The sequence below is a fragment of the Podarcis gaigeae genome (assembly GCF_964106915.1).
Source record: "Podarcis gaigeae genome assembly, chromosome: 12".
In the NCBI taxonomy this organism is placed as follows: Eukaryota; Metazoa; Chordata; class Lepidosauria; order Squamata; family Lacertidae; genus Podarcis; species Podarcis gaigeae.
This window is the reverse complement of record NC_139688.1, coordinates 46,100,553-46,117,787: the sequence shown is the minus strand read 5'-3', so window position 1 is coordinate 46,117,787 and position 17,235 is coordinate 46,100,553. Positions and strand designations below refer to the sequence as shown.

The 17,235-nt window shown below is 46.2% G+C and overlaps 1 protein-coding gene across 5 annotated transcripts in view; it reads right to left on the bottom strand.

Moving 5' to 3' along the window:
• Positions 1–17,235, bottom strand: part of SH3BP5 (SH3 domain binding protein 5) — a 56,425-nt gene that overhangs the window by 3,035 nt on the left and 36,155 nt on the right. For 4 of the 5 annotated variants that reach the window (XM_083706020.1, XM_083706021.1, XM_083706022.1 and 1 more), the window contains 5 exons: positions 9,308–9,472; positions 7,867–7,997; positions 4,586–4,628; positions 3,064–3,283; positions 751–1,008 (listed from right to left, as the gene is read on the bottom strand). In XM_083706020.1, coding sequence (XP_083562146.1) covers positions 751–1,008; positions 3,064–3,283; positions 4,586–4,628; positions 7,867–7,997; positions 9,308–9,472 — 817 coding nt within the window. Of the gene's footprint in view, positions 1–664; positions 1,009–3,063; positions 3,284–4,585; positions 4,629–7,866; positions 7,998–9,307; positions 9,473–17,235 lie in introns of all 5 variants that reach the window. The other variant, XR_014556836.1, reaches the window with a different exon arrangement.

Sequence of the window (17,235 nt, the reverse complement as noted above, 5' to 3'; positions counted from 1 at the left end):
TTTGGAACTGGAAACTCTGGAATTTTCCTTCAGCCAGGCATGAACCTCTTGCTTCAGGAAGCAGGAAACATTCGCAGAATGATTTCACACTTCAAGTGTAGGGAAGGGTGCAAGTTACAGATTAAACTTGTTCCTGGCTAAGCTTGATGTACTTTGTAGCACGACAGCCAGAAAGCTGAAGGGTGAGAGCTTTGAGAATACCAGCCAGATGGGTATGGTATAAATAATAAAAGTATTATTAGAGATTTTAAGGGCAGAGGAAGGCTGGGCTTTGGTCCCACCCTATTTATGTGGGTTAGAAGATGCTTAAAGGTAAAGGTAAAGGGCCGACTCTGGGGTTGTGGCGCTCATCTCGCTTTATTGGCTGAGGGAGCCGGCATACAGCTTCCGGGTCATGTGGCCAGCATGACTAAGCCGCTTCTGGCGAACCAGAGCAGCGCACGGAAACGCCGTTTACCTTCCCGCCGGAACAGTACCTATTTATCTACTTGCACTTTGACATGCTTTCGAACTGCTAGGTTGGCAGGAGCAGGGACCGAGCAACGGGAGCTCACCCCGTTGTGGGGATTCGAACCACCGCCCTTCTGATCGGCAAGTCCTAGGCTCTGTGGTTTAACCCACAGCGCCACCCGCGTCCCAAGCTTTGAATGTCTCATAGATGCACTTGGTTACACATGCTCCATTTGCAGGGGGGAAAGATGGGGAGAAATGAACAAACCCACTAATAATCCCTAGCCTGGTCCAGCTTACCCCTTTCAATTTCACATTCAGGAGAGGAAGCCCCGCTGCATTCACTGCGAGGTCCTAGTAGAGGAAAGATGCCAAATTCAGACAGCGAGATGGGGCTGGAGAGATCCAGGCTCCTAGGCCGTGCCACGGGGAGAAACTGAGATGGCGTCTCAAAAGGGCTTGTCGGGCCAGAGCTGAAACTGGATACGGACTGGGTCTCAGAGTCGTCTTCGGACACAAGGCTGTTGCAGGTGTCGTCCTCAAATACTTCCGAAGCCACTGCAAAAGCGGAGAGCAAAAGAAGTCAGAGAGCAAAATCTGATTAGAAGGAGGATTTCTCTTCCAAGTCCTCCATCTGCCTGCACCTCTTGTTTATGGCCCTGTCCTCTCAAGGGCAATAGTTACAAACAGTATACGGACGCTGGTTTTCTGAAGTCTACCCAGTCAAGGCTAATGGCCGAATAATTGATGCTTTTGAAATATGGTGTTGGAGGAGACTCTTAAGAGTCCCGTGGACTGCAAGAAGATCAAACTTATCCATTCTTAAGTAAATCAGTCCGGAGTGCTCACTGGAAGGACAGATCCTGAAGCTGAGGCTCCAATACTTTGGCCACCTCACGAGAAGACTCCCTGGAAAAGACCCTGATGTTGGGAAAGATGGAGGGCACAAGGAGAAGGGGACGACAGAGGACGAGATGGTTGGACAGTGTCCTCAAAGCTACCAGCATGAGTTTGACCAAACTGCGGGGGGCAAGCCACAGGCTTCACAATGGGGAATATTATTTATTAATTTGGGTGGGAACGATAGTTCATATCCCGAGACAAGTCGGTGATTCATCTGAACACAGCAGGTTCAATCCCTTCCCAGTTGCCATTTCCATTATTTTAAAAGGGAAAGCGGCTGGCTTTAACAGATGTGGGTCCTTCAGGGTCAACGCTGCAGAGCTTTCTGTGCTGTGTTTAGTTGCTGTGGTGACCTACAAACAACACTGTTCTGCCACAAGTATGTGTTTTCTCTTCTAGTAACTCTCCAATACAAGGTCGCCCGGTCAGGGTGGATGAACCGCTGGCCTAGGCTCAAACTGTATTTCAGGCAAGGATTTTTAACTGACTAATACGATATATTTTTTTTACGTGGTTAAAGGGATAAGGGAAATTCAGCGTAAGCAAGAATCACAGCCAAAGTAGAGAAAAGCTAACACAATAAAAAAAATGAAAACACCAAACCAGAACCCTTCAAATGAGTGTTGCAACATTATTTGTTCTTTCTTACAAAAATCGGTGCTTAAAATCGAATCATTTATGAACACAAATCACACATAGAGAGACAGCTTCAAGCTTGCTATAAGAATCTCTACTGGCCCCAAAGTCCACAGAACGGTACAAAAATTGACTGATTAAAGTTTCAGAGACAAGGCAATCCATGTTTCCAAGCTTTTGCAAGAAGTTCAGAATTTCACAATTAATTAATGACCTTCCCGAGTGTTCAGTATTCAATGTTGTTTCAATCTCTGTCCCAGAGAAGAAACCCTATGTTGTATCCCAGGGTACAATCTTCTCAGACCGCAATGTGTTGTTCCGTGCTTCATAAAAGTTTTTGAGGCAGAGAACTTTTGGAGTTTGAATGCGACAACATCTAGCTCGCATATATTTTGTTTTTCTTTATTACATGTTTATCCCGTCTCTTATCTTCACAACAAGCCTGAGAGGTAAGTTAAGCTGCAAAAAGAGGGTAACAGCTGAGTGGGGACTTGAGCCCAGGTTTCCCTTAAACTGGTCCGACACTCTAATCCCAACACCACACTAGCTCTCTACGGCCACATTTGTGTATTAGGCTAAACCATAATTTAGTTGCTGCTGCAGTACTCATACCTCCTGCTTCCCCTCTTCTCTGTCATGGTGGTAAGGAAGAATTCAGAAGCTTTTTCTTCCAGTTTCCACAAACCACATTTTAGTGTGTCATCGGCACACTAAACTATGGTTAAGGTTAGCTATGGCTGGCTTAAAACAGGGCTGCTTCATAACCCATGGTCTGAAGCCGGCTTGTTTCAAACAATCAATCGCAATTTGTAGTGTTTGGATGACACAACAAGCTGCAGTTAATCCAAACTGGAAGGGGAAGCTCCCAAACTCCTTGCAGCCACACCGGAGGAGGACGAAGCAAGCAAACCTTAGAGTCACTGAAGCTTGTTCTTATCGTGCTAAACCATGGTTTACCCCAATGTCCACACCGAGCCAGTGGATAGAACCAAATTGCACAAAGCGCCACAAGGTCATTGTGGGATAGTTGTCTTTGACCGGGAGCAAACTCTACAGCTATTTCCTTCTACTTACTGGAGATATTATCCGGCTCTAATTTGCACACGGAAAGGTTTTCTGCCGACGCGTTGTTGCCTTCAGCCCCCACGCCACATCCCCTGGGCCCCATGGATGAGGCTCGCCGCCTCTCATGGATCTCGTCGGAGATCATCTCCAAGTTTTTCAAAGCTGTCTTGTATTCGCCTTTGGCCAGCGCCAACTTTGCTTGCAGATCGTCTACGGTCTTCTTCAATTGCTAATGAAACAAGTGGAAGAGACATGTTAAGTACAGAAATATTGAAGCAATGATTCTTCAACATCAACTTCGTCAGACTGGTCATGTTCTTCAGATGCCCGTTAATCGTCTTCCAAAGCAACTACCCTATTCCAAACTTAAATATGGAAAGCGTAATGCTGGTGGTCAACAAAAGAGGTTGAAAGACTCACTCAAGGCAAATCTTTAAAAATGTAGTATGAACCCTGACAACTGGGAAACGCTGGCCTGCGAGCGCTCCAATTGGAGAACAGGATTACCAAAGGTGTCATGGGCTTTGAAGACACTCAAACTCAGGACGCAAGGGGAAAATGTGCTACAAGGAAGGGACACTTGGCAAACTCCTGCCCGGAAACCCATGTCCCCACTGTGGAAGGACGTGTGGATCCAGAATTGGCCTCCACAGTCACTTACGAACCCACGGTTAAAACTGTGCTTATGGAAGACAATCTTACTCGGCTAAGAGTGATCGCCAAAGAAGAAGAAGATTAAAGTCCAGCTAAAGAACTTCATCCACTCCAGCGATGGGGAACCTGTGGCCCTCCTGATTGGTGGACTCCAACTCCCATTAACCCCCCAACCCAGACCATGGCAGCTGATTCTGATGGGAACTGTATTCCAACACCATCAACCCGGCATATAGGAATGGAATTGTAGAACCCTCTTCTGCAACTGCCACCGTGAAGATGTTTCAAATGTTTGCTGGTAAGCCGCTTTGGGCGCATACAGTGGTACCTCGGTTTAAGAACAGTCCTGTTTACGAACAATTCGGTTTACGATCTCCACAAAACCAGAAGTAGTGTCCCGGTTTGCGAACTTTACCTCAGTTTAAGAACGGAATCCTGAATGGTAGGAGGCGCACCGGCAGCGGGAGGCCTCATTAGGGAAAGCGCACCTCGGTTTAAGAACGATTTTGGTTTAAGAACAGACTTCCGGAACGGATTAAGTTCGTAAACTGAGATACCACTGTATAAGTAAAATCAATAAATCAGATGCTACAACTTCTCTCCCCCCATTTAGAGTTTTAAATTATACAAGGGTTTTGAAAGCCTGAATAGGGCCCCTGTTTTTGCATGACATTTCCCAACCATCATCTTTGTAGTTAAATCCAAACAAGATTATTATTGTTGTTGTCATTATTATTATTATTATCCTTACAATAGGACATGATTAAGGATACAGACAAGTTTTTTTCCACTGAAACGCATCAACTGCAGTCGTGATTTGCAACAGATCTGCGACAGATTGCCAGTCACTCCTGGAAAAGATGTATTTAATACATACCTCTAATTGTACATAATACTTCGCCTTGAGTTCGAAGTAAGGCCTGTAAGGAGAACACAGAGAGGGAGGAGAGAATGGATTTTATCATTCTTGGTAGAACAATCCACAGAGAAGAATGGAGAAAGATCTCTGCTCCACGCTTGTGCAAGGCTTTGCGGAGAATGTTCTAGAAGCAATCAATGCTTTGGTGGGAAGACTGGCTGCCCCTATGCTTGGTGTCCACACACAAAGGGCACAGCTCCTGTCTTCCCAGTCAGTTCCACAAAACAGTTGCTATTTTGTGGTAGGGTTCCAGCCAGTGCTCTTTTTCTAGAAAAAGAGGTGCTGGAATTCACCAGGAACGCCTCCCTTGTTCTCTTATAATGGCAATGGTGTCCACCTCAGAGGGGCCAGAACTGAGTTTTGGTGAGTTCTAGCTGGGGGAAAAATCCAGTTCCATCGCATATTGGCAAATCCGGGTAGCAAAACTATAGGTGATTGGAGTTGCACAACAAACCTGCTTTCTCCAGAAGGTCATATTTTGGGGGGATGAGTGCAGTGTTTCGCAAATTTGGGCCCCCAGCTGTTGTTGGACCACAACTCCCATCATCCCTGACTACTGGTTCTGCTAGCTAGGGATGATGGGAGTTGTAGTCCAACAAGTTTGAGAAATACTGGGATGAGGGACAGGAAAAGGACAGGACAAAGCACCGGAAAGGGTGGGATTACACTTGCTTTGACACACCATCATATACCGAGAGGAAGTATATGAGGTCTAATAGGACTGGCTTGCTAACTTGGATTATTTAGAGCAAGTCTGCAGTCCCTCCTCTAGAATAACATTTACTGCAGTGTTTCCCAACCTTTGGTCTCCAGCTGTTTTTGGACTACAACTCCCATCATCCCTAGCTAGCAAGACCAGTGGTCAGGGATGATGGGAATTGTAGTCCAAAAACAGCGGGAGACCAAAGGTTGGGAAACACTGATTTACTGTATATACTTGAGTATAAGCCGACCCGAATATAAGCCGAGGCACCTAATTCTACCACAAAAAACTGGGAAAACTTATTCACTCGAGAATAAGCCTAGGGTGGGAAACGCAGCGGCTACTGGTAAATTAGGCAAGGATTATGTAACAAGTTGTGCTGGCGAGGAGCTACACAGTCAAGTGAAAACAGGTTTAAAAACGGAAAAGCAAGGTCTGCAGTCTGAAACAACATCTGGTACAGTTTCTACACAAAGAGAAGTTGCTGCCTTGTTTCTTCCGTGAATCCAGCCTCTTTTACTATTAAGGAAAAAAACCTTGGATTCTGTCTCATTCGCAGATTGAAAGAACATTAAGAAAGAAGAGACATGCACACAGCCTGGTGCAGGCAGTGAAAATGAGCTAATTATGAGGTGTTCCGCAGCCCACATAGGAGCCGGTCCCTAGATGGCTACTGCATTTTGTTATCAATTAACTGCTGAGGGACCTGTTGCCTGATACAGTGGTACCTCGGGTTACATACGCTTCAGGTTACATACGCTTCAGGTTACAGACTCCGCTAACCCAGAAATATTACCTTGGGTTAAGAGCTTTGCTTCAGGATGAGAACAGAAATCGTGCTCCAGCTGCGCAGCGGCAGCAGGAGGCCTCATTAGCTAAAGTGGTGCTTCAGGTTAAGAACGGACCTCCGGAACGAATTAAGTACTTAACCCGAGGCACCACTGTACTTCCAAAATCCATTTTGCCATTTTAAGAGGCATGGAAAATGAAAAGCTTCTCTTCAAAGATCTGTGGAGGTTGTTCATGAGAAATCATTTGAAAGTACTCCGCCGCTACTGCCGCCCGCCACACTCGAGTATAAGCTGAGGGGGGCTTTTTCAGCATAAAAAAATGTGCTGAAAAAGTCAGCTTATACTCGAGTATATACGGTACTCGCCATTAAGACACAATTGCTTCAAACCCACATATCTTATTTGGCTGGGTCACATGGTCCTGCCTTGCAGTACAGATGTGTGTTGGACACTTGATAACTGAAACGCCCAAGTGAGGGTTTGCAGATATGAAAAGAGCCTGGGGCATTGCTAGGCTCAAGGCACAGACCCACGACACACATAAAATTTGCAGGTGCTTCTTTTTATATGTAGACATGCAAATTTTGGCCAGGTTTCAGAGGGAAAGCAAAACAAAAAGTTTCAGAAGTGGGGAGAAATTATTATAAATTAAGTTTGGAGATGGTATTTAGCACCAGTCAGATGAAATCAAATAAACAAGGAATATTTGGTGTTACATTGGAGGGGATGTCAGGAAGCCAGGAATTAGGTTCACATGTGGGGGGGGGGGTTGTAAATATGTACAATTTTGGGGGCAAAGGGTGTTTAAGGAGATAACAGAAATCACAGGCTATGAAGAACTTGCTCACAAATTTATTGACAGCTGCACGAATTATGATAGCTAGGAAGTGGAAGGGGCAAGCAGAATATAAAATGGAAGAATGGTATAAAGAGGTGTGGGATACAGCTATTAATGATAAATCAACAGGTGTCATTAAGGTAAGATGGGGAACATGCAGGAGAAATGATTTTGAGGAAATATGGCGGGTGTTTGTAGAATTTGTGCTGTTAAAATGGAAAGGGGTCAAACCATCGCAAGAGGTGTTGAAATTTTGGGAGGTTGGATAGTTATTATGGAATGGTCTTGGTGGTGGGGTGCACATTTTTATTCTTATGTATGATTATTACTTTGTCAAAATATAAGAAGAAAGGGGGGGAGTAGGGAGAAGAGGTTGGAAATCCAGGGCCAAGTGCATTTTTGGGGCCTCTGTGGACCATCCCCTAACACTCCTCCCCCCCCCCCACTTTCTCCTCCTGTGATGAGGCTGCATTTTAATATTTTAATGTTTCAATATTTTAATGTATTTTAATCTTGTTTTTAAGTTGTATTCGTTCAACTTGTTTTTATTATTGCTTGTTAGCCGCCCTGAGCCCGGCCTTGGCTGGGGAGGGCAGGGTATAAATAAAAATTATTATTATTATTATTATTACTCTTGAAAAGAGCCGCCATAGATCAAAAACCTAGGAGTTTCACATCACCCCAGAGAGCACAGTTTCCCAAACTTGGGTCTCCAGCTGTTGCTGGACTACAACTCCAATGATCCTTAAGGAGGAGGACCAGTGGTCAGGAAGGATGGGAATTGTAGTCCCAAAACAGCTGGAGACCCAAGACTGGGAAACCCTGTCCTAGAGCATGTGCAGACAAACGTTAATCCATGTACATGCAAAATTGGCCCAATGGACGCACTGCAAACATCTCCTCGTACTTGGATTTATTTATGGTCCTTTTGAGCTTCTTCTCCAGCTGTTTCATCCTGCCCATGGCTGCGTTGTATTTGGCAGCCGTCTCCTTGTGCACCAGCTCACTTCGGGTTTTCGTCTGCTCTGCTTCCATGACCTTGACAGAGGGGGGAAGAAACAGCAGTTTTGAGTTGAAGCAGCTGCAGGCCTGTTACGATGCATAGCTCAGGTATGTTTTTCAAAGGACATTGTTTCTGCATGTTCTCAGTCAAGGATACCAAGGGTAGCAATTGCCACCAAGATCTGCAAATGGAAGCTGTAATTCAGGGGTCGGCAAGGCTCACCTTGCCTGGGCCAGTTCACTGCATATTCACAGATGCAATTTCCAGCACCTGCGCATGCGCAATTTCTGGCGCCGCTTGGCGAGTCCCCGTGCCGCCTTGTGTCAGTTTAGCGCAGCATGCAGGGACTTGCCAGGCGGGCAGCTTGTGGGCCAGTAAAACGACCCCCGTGCGCCATTTGTGGCCCACAGGCCTTGGGTTGCCAACCCCTGCTGTAAAGGCTTAGCAAGAATTCTTTAGTATGTGAATGTGGTTATAGGCAGGTACCTTACACATACGAGAGAGCGAGCGAGAATATGTACCGTATAAGTATTAGGAACATATTATTGGCCATCTGACTAAATTTTCAGTATGGAAACACAAATGGGTGAGGGTCATAAAGAGACAACAGTTCTGCTTCTGAGCACTTGTTATGGCACTTAAAAGGTAAAGGGACCCCTCACCATTAGGTCCAGTCGTGGCCGACTCTGGGGTTGCAGCGCTCATCTCACTTTACTGGCCGAGGGAGCTTCCGGGTCATGTGGCCAGCATGACTAAGCCGCTTCTGGCGAGCCAGAGCAGCGCACGGAAACGCCATTTACCTTCCTGCCGGAGCGGTACCTATTTATCTACTTGCAATTTTGACGTGCTTTTGAACTGCTAGGTTGGCAGGAGCAGGGACCAAACAACGGGAGCTCACCCTGTGGCGGGGATTTGAACCGCCGACCTTCTGATCGGCAAGTCCTAGGCTCTGTGGCTTAACCCACAGCACCACCCGAGTCCCCTAGTGTGATCTCTAATTGCCTGTTAATCTAGCCAGTTCAATATACTCTAACAGTTTGTCTTGCCATTCCTTTTTTGTTGGCACAGTTTCTTTAGCTACACAACGTTGTGACCTACACTCACAGCAAGACTCATCCCACTTCGTAGTAGAAGCTGGAAAATGCAACAGAGCAAATGATTTGTGTGTCTTCTTCCCTGCTTGCAAGAGCCAGCTGTAAAATGCACGCCACCCAATATTCTGCACGATGATCAACTCCATCTGCCTGCCCAAAGTATCCAATGATTTTTAGCTCCCCGTTCTCCAAGGCAGCAGAGGCACAGGAAAGGAACAGCTTTTCCAAGGCATGCCAGCAACAGATCTTACCCTCTGAGTGGCGTGGTTGAGCATCTCTTGCCAGGCAGAATCAAACTGGCGCTTGTCATCTTCCAGCAGCCTCTGCTCGGCAAGGGAAATGGTCTCTTTTGCAGCTCGGAGGACCTCCGTAGCTCTCTGAAAATCCTGGGTTGCTTTCTGAGCTTCCAACTGTGCCTAAAAGGTGTGTGAGAGAGGCAGTGATTTAGCACAAACAGATTTCAACACGTTCAAAAGAAGGGAAGATCAGATACAAAACGGTATCCTTTTATTGACTTTGTTAAGACATAACCTTGCCAACAAAGGTCCGTATAGTTAAAGCTACGGTTTTCCCAGTAGTGATGTATGGAAATGAGAGCTGGACCATAAAGAAGGCAGATCGCCGAAGAATTGATGCTTTTGAATTCTGGTGCTGGAGGAGACTCTTGAGAGTCCCATGGACTGCAAGAAGATCAAACCTATCCATTCTGAAGGAAATCAGCCCTGAGTGCTCACTGGAAGGACAGATCCTGAAGCTGAGGCTCCAATACTCATGAGAAGAGAAGACACCCTGGAAATGACCCTGATGTTGGGAAAGATGGAGGGCACAAGGAGAAGGGGACGACAGAGGACGAGATGGTTGGATAGTGTTCTCGAAGCTACCAGCATGAGTTTGACCAAGCTGCGGGAGGCAGTGGAAGACAGGAGTGCCTGGCGTGCTCTGGTCCATGGGGTCACGAAGAGTCAGACCCAACTAAACAACAACAAGACAGTCAAATGTGGCTTTGACCCTCCACCGACGCATGGAACCTTATGAAGAGAAACATTCATTTCTGGAGCTCGATTAACCCGTGACCCTGAAATTTCAGGTGCCCCCCCTAAAAAAATGATACCAAAGTTTTGTGCAAGTTTTGAGCCTTTTTGTGCCGCAAACCCTGCTTTTGTGCTGCCTCCCAAACTGAGTAATTGACAAATCAAATCAGGGTCACGACTTAATGCCCCCCAAACCTAACCTTGCCCGATTGATTCCAAACCAGTGCCAAAGTTGTGTGCCAGTTTGTGCGGCGGGGGTGGAAGGGGGAGGAAATGGATAATTGCCGGGTTTCAGTTTTGCCTAATGATTTGCCTAACCTTGCCCTCCAATGAATGGTATCCTTAAATGCCATTAGTGGGCAACTTCTAGTTTGATTTACCTGTCCGCAGACTGTTTTTCCAGGTCATGTGGCCAGCATGACTAAGCCACTTCTGGCGAACCAGAGCAGCACACATAAACACCGTTTACCTTCCCGCCGGAGCAGTACCTATTTATCTACTTGCACTTTGATGTGCTTTCAAACTGCTAGGTGGGCAGGAGCAGGGACCAAGCAACGGGAGCTCACCCCGTCGCGGGGTTTCGAACCGCCGACCTTCTGATCAGCAAGCCTAAGAGGCTCAGTGGTTTAGACCACAGCGTCGCCTGCGTCCCTTCTTAGTATTTTAGGGCTGGACAATATCTGGTTTTCAACCTTGCTGTATGTCACCCACTAAACATTGTGATATACTGTTATATGCAATGTCTAAAATAAGGATGGACCTATGTAGAGGTATTGGCTGGCTTCACGGTTTTTCCTGCACCATGAATTTTGCATAGCACACACACATGGTGATTTGCAATATATTGCCAGGTTAAAAAACTATGAAACCAATATCATGATATGGACTTCAAACTGTTTTTTGACGATGTATCAATTTATCACTCAGCCCTAATCTGTACATGATGAGGGAAAGGAATTTCTTCTTCTTCTCTCTCCTCCTTTCTTCATTTTAATTCCTTTTTCCTCCCCTTGTTAAAATTCACAAATACTTTTCTAAACCTCTTTGCTGCATTCGGATGGCTTTCGGCGCTTTACCCTGAGATCGTTAAGCGCTGGCAGAAGTCGGAGGCATTAGGAAACATTTAGAAAAGCTGCGCATTATTTAGCAAATAAAATATCAGGCAGATTCCCTGCTAAAGAGCTCCAGCTGAGCAGGCCAGCTTGCATCAGCTTAACGCAGCCTTGGCGTTCCTAAGCTTCCCTGCCAGCTGCTTGCTTGCAAGGAATAAATGTATGTTACGCATCCCAAAATCCTTTGGCTACATAACATATTTAAACATGATGAAATGATTATCATTGTATAATCCTTAAACAGCCATTGGTTGTGCACTTATGAGCTGGTTTGTCATAGGTGCTGCGGGTTGCCAATCTACGCAGTGTTGGTTATCCTACTTTATAAGTTATGGGGTTGCCAACAGCCAAGCCATTTGAATTTACCGTATTTTACCGTGTATAAGACGCCCCCATGTGTAAGACAACCCCTATCGTCTTTTTTTGGGGGGTGGGGGAGGTCACTTCCACCAATCGCTCACCCGCCTGCCTGCCACTGCCAATCGCTTCCCACAGCCCCTGCCGATCGCACACCTCGCCGCAACCACCAATTATCTGCCCGCTCGCTGCCACCAACAGCCCACCTGTCCACTTGCCACAGCCACCAATCACCTGCCCAATCGCCAGGAGAATTATGCTAAGATGAAGACATGCTTGGCAAACCCTCCCCGTGATCAACTCCCGCCTGGAAACCAATGTCCCCACTGTGGAAGGACGTGTGGATCCAGAATTGGCCTCCACAGTCACTTGTGGACTCACTTTTAAAACCCTGTTTATGGAAGGCTATCTTACTCGGCCACGAGTGCTCGCCAAAGGAGACGAAGAAGCTGTCCAGGTACTGAAAAGTCTTGTTTTCACCTCTGTCTTTAAAACATATTACACGGCACAACCATTTAAAGTTGTCTTTTCTAAGTGCTTTTTCATGTTGTCGTTTGAGATGCTCCGGCTAAACTCCCAGCGCACGCAGCATGAACTATTTATTTCCTGCAGCATCAAGTTCCGATGGCCTACTTTACGACAGGAGTTTTCCTCTTTTCGTGAAATCTCTCGAGAATGTTACTGTTCAAGGAACTAAGAGCGGCACAGCCAGGGAGTGTGACATAGTGGTTAGAGCGCTGAATGAAGACTCGGGAAAGCAGTATCTAAATCCCACACAGCTCACTGAATGTACTCAGGCCACTCAGGGGTCTCAGTCTAACATGCCTGGTATGTTATAAGAGAAGGGGGAGAATCAAGAATATAATCCTTGAGCTTTGTGAGGAAAGTTGGGGTACTAATGTCACGATTAAAAAACGCCTGACCTGTACCAAATATAGGGCCCAGCAATAAAACAGGAGTCTGACCCAGGGTTCGAAATTAGCAGGGTGCCAGTCGCATTTTGCGCCTAAGGATTCTCCATTTGCGAGCACCTCAAAAAGTTTGGGCGCCATTTTTTCCCACCTGGCTGACTCAAGGATTACTGAAATGTATGTGCTTTGAAGCCTTGAAGTATACGTTCAGGACAGTCAATATGTTAAGGTGTTTAACAATAAAGAGTAGAGCGTTTTAATAATAAAAATAATAAATTTTATTTATACCCCGCCTTCCCCAGCCAAGGCCAGGTTCAGGGAGGCTAACAAGCAATAATAAAAACAAGTTGAATGATTACAACTTAAAAACAAGATTAAAATACAACATTAAAACATTAAAATGCAGCCTCATCACAGGAGGAGAAAGGAAAAAAGAAAGGGGGGGGAATCAAATTGACTCCAAGCCAAAGGCCAGGTGGAACAACTCTGTCTTACAGGCCCTTGCAGAAAGAAATCAAATCCTGCAGGGCCCTGGTCTCATGAGGCAGAGCGTTCCACCAGGCTGGAGCCAGTGTTGAAAAGGCCCTGGCTCTGGTTGAGGCTAATCTAACTTCCTTAGGGCCCGGGACCTCTAGGGTGTTGCTATTTATGGACCTTGAGGCTCTCCGTGGGGCATACCGGGAGAGGCGGTCCCGTAAGTACGAGGGTCCTAGGCCGTGAAGGGCTTTAAAGGTCAAAACCAGCACCTTAAGTCTGACCCTGTACTCCACCGGGAGCCAGTGCAGCTGGAAAAGCACTGGGTGAATATGCTCCCATGGCAGAGACCCCGTGAGGAGCCTCGCTGCAGCATTCTGCACCCTCTGGAGTTTCTGGGACATCTTCAAGGGCAGCCCCGCATAGAGCGAATTACAGTAGTCAAGCCTGGAGGTGACCGTCGCATGGATCACTGTGGCCAGGTTGGGTCGGGACGGGAAAGGTAAGGGACCAACTGCTTGATGCAGCGAAGGTGGAAAAATGTCGCCTTGGCTGTTGCTGTAACCTGCGCCTTGAAAACTGATGTACGGTACTGATATTTTTATTGTAAACGCCAAATTAAACATGTATTAACAATTTCTGCTAAAAATGCGATGTTAGCAATGTGTCGCTTATGTGAATTGCGTATTAATTCATGCTTATCAAAATAATAAAAAGTATTGTTGAATGCCACAGGGGCAACTAGACATTCTGTTTTGGCACCCACAACCCAAGTCCCAGAAACCATTTGGCTCCTAGCTTTTCCACCCGCGTTTCTGACACTGGTCTGACTGGAACACTCGCCAAAGGACTCATGAGTTCTAATGGATAACAGCGTAAAATGATTTCTAAAATCATTTTCATAAATTGAAAATGACCCCACAGCTTGTGCTTTGGCCCAGAACAATCAAGGTCATTATCAAGTCTATTAACAGCAGAACTGTACGGAAGACATTGAAGCCAACGCCATTCTAGTGTGGGTGGCCCACATGCGGAAACCTGCTTTCCTTTCTTCTGTCACCCTTTCCTCAAAGAAAAACAATTAGAAATGTGATCCTAAAAGAGTTCCAGGAGGCACGTGTGTGTCCGTGTGTGTGGAATCACTTGAGATCACAAAGAGAACTTCCATTATTCGCGCACACAAAGACCACAAGCAACAGCCCAACAAAGGACGACTTTATAAGAAGCCTTTCTCTCCCTCTCCCTATTACGGTTCAAGCAAGATACGGTTCAGTCATTGTACCGGGATGCAAAACACAAGGCATGTCCCACACACAAAAAAGAAGCAAGCGCGTTCCTTCCATCATCCTCAAAGCTGGCATCGAGGACTCTCAAACCAGCATCTTCCCAAGAAATCTTTGTGGCACTTCTGCAGAAACTATTTCAACATATACCGTATTTTTCGCTCTATAAGACGCACTTCCCCCCTCCTAAAAAGTAAGGGGAAATGTGTGTGCGTCTTATGGAACGAATGCAGGCTGCGCAGCTTTCACTGAAGCCAGGAGAGCAAGAGGGATTGGTGTGCACCGATCCCTCTCGCTCTCCTGGCTTCGCTTGAGAGGTGCTGCGCAGCATTCCCTTTCTGCGCAGTGCCCCTTCAGCGAAGCGGGAGGAGAAATGGAAGGGGCTCCGCTTCTCCTGCCGCTTTGCTGAAGGGGTGCTGCGCAGAGACGGGGAGAATATTTTTTTTCTTGTTCTCCTCCTCTAAAACTTGGTGCGTCTTATAGAGCAAAAATACAGTAAGTGACAAAGGAAGACAAGAGAAGGAACCTTCCCCCCGCCCCCAAGGCAGTAAATCAGAATTCAGAAAGCCTTAACCATATCTCTATGGTATCAAATGTGTCAGTGAGCCAGTGTTCGAAATTAGCCAGGCGCGTTTTGTGACTGGGGCAGGGTCCAAACACAGCCACACAGAGAGCTCTGGTTGCCAGGTTGGCAATTGATGTCTCCATCTGGCTGGCCTCTCCAGCTTCCTTAAGCAGCTAAGCAGAAGAGCTGTATCTGGAAGTAGTAGTAGCAGTAATAATAATAATAATAATAACAACAACTTTTGTTTGTATCCCGCCCTCCCCGGCCGAGGGCGGCTAACATCAAATATAAACACTGATACAAATCAAACAATAATTAAATCACCTCTTAAAAACAGGATAAAATTTGAATGTCGGGTGTATCATGTGTTCTTTATATTCTGTTGGAAGCCACCCAGAGTGACCGGGACAACCCAGTCAGATGGGCAGGATGGTGATGATTGTTTTATAATGATGATGAGATCACAGCTTTATGTGGATCACCACAAAATAAACAAACAGATAGGAAACAGGAGACCCTTGCTTACAGTGCTCTAGAGCAGTTTTCCCCAATTGCCCCCCCCCCAGATATTCCAAGGGGGCCACAGGTGAAAATCATGTAAATGGGAGGCCACAGCAAAAGGCTAGGGGGCCACAGAGGGAAGTGAGAAGTGAAGAAAAGAATCTTTAAAATAAAATAAAAATCCTGAGTGGCTGGCTCTCTACTTGGCCAATCACAAGCGGGTAAGGGGGTTGCCCACCAGTGCTGGGAAACACAGCCATAGAGGTTCTTGCAAGATCTTGCAGGGCAGTCAAGAGATCCCACAAGCTCCAAGATGGCCCCGATCTTACAAGATCTTGTATGTGGAGGGGATGGTTCCAGGGATTGTTCTGACTCCCTTTATACGCGACCACTGCAAATGCAACTGTCACATAAATTGTGATCTCCCTTTACATGAAAAGTATCCTAATAGCCCCAGAAGCAATGGGTCTTTTGGAAAATGCGTTATAATATTATTCATCTCAAAACACTTAAAGCGCTTCCAAAAAATTTTATAAAAAAATTTAAGCCACTTAAAGCGCTGCCACTCTGTCAACAACAGAATAGCGGAAGCCTAACTTGTCCAAACCGAATAAGCCACACCAGAGCAGCATTCAAGCTGAAATTGCCCAAGGCAGCCTTTCCCACAAACAAGAGTTCATAGGTTACTTATGCAAGCCTTATCACAACTGACAGCAGGCAAAGGCTATCCGCTTTAAAGCCACAGGCCGGGAAGGAATATTTTAAGTTCCAGCAGACGACACAGCGCACATTAATCATTTCTGTGGCAAAAACTCTGCCTTATCAACATGACCCCATCTGCAGAAATAGGCATTTGGACTCTCCCTCGCCCACAAAAAAAGAAATATTTGTGTTAAATTATCTTTTACTCTCTCAACACACACACTGCAAAAAAGCAGGAATATGTTATGTGCTTAGCATTACTGGCAGATGCACAGAGACTGTGTCAGGCTTAAAGGGCCACCCAGTGCTATTTTTCTAGAAAAAGAGGTGTCGGAACTCACCAGGAACGCCTCCCTTGTTCTATTCACATTTGGGAATCCTATCACAAGCATGAGGAAAAAGCAGGCTCTTCAAAGATGAATGAGGGATATGGAAAACAGGATTCAGAGCCCAGGAATCAGACCATTATACAACTGGATTCTTGGACTATGGCTAAGCGATGTAGCGTTCAAAGCCGGCTTCAAGTCCATATTGTGGTTTTATAGTTTTTGACCTGGCAATATACTGCGAATCATGATGTGTGTGTGTGTGTGTGTGTGTGCGCGCGCGCGCACACACACTATGCAAAATTCACAATGCAGGAAAAACCTAGCAATGTTTAGCTGGTGATGCATCACAAAATTGAAAACCAACTCCATCCTTATTTCAAATCACCCGCCCTACCATTCGCCTCTACATTGTTCCATCTTTATTTCAGACATCGTGATAAATCAGTATATCGCAATGTTTAGTTGATGATATATTGTGATGTTGAAAACCAGATAATTGCCCAGTCCTATCTTGGACACAGTGAGGGACGCGGGTGGCGTTGTGGGTTAAACCACACAGCCTAGGGCTTGCCGATCAGAAGGTCAGCGGTTCGAATCCCTGCGACAGGGTGAGCTCCCGTTGCTCGGTCCTTGCTCCTGCCCACCTAGCAGTTCGAAAGCACATCAAAGTGCAAGTAGATCAATAGGTACCGCTCCGGCGGGAAGGTAAACAGTGTTTCTGTGCGCTGCTCTAGTTCACCAGAAGCAGCTTAGTCATGCTGGCCACATGACCCGGAAGCTGTAACACGCTCCCTCGGCCAGTAAAGCGAGATGAGCGCCGTAACCCCAGAGTCGGTCACGACTAGACCTACTGGTCGGGTCTTTTTTATCTTGGAAACAGGGTCAAAATGAAAGTTATCCTGGGGACTAGAACT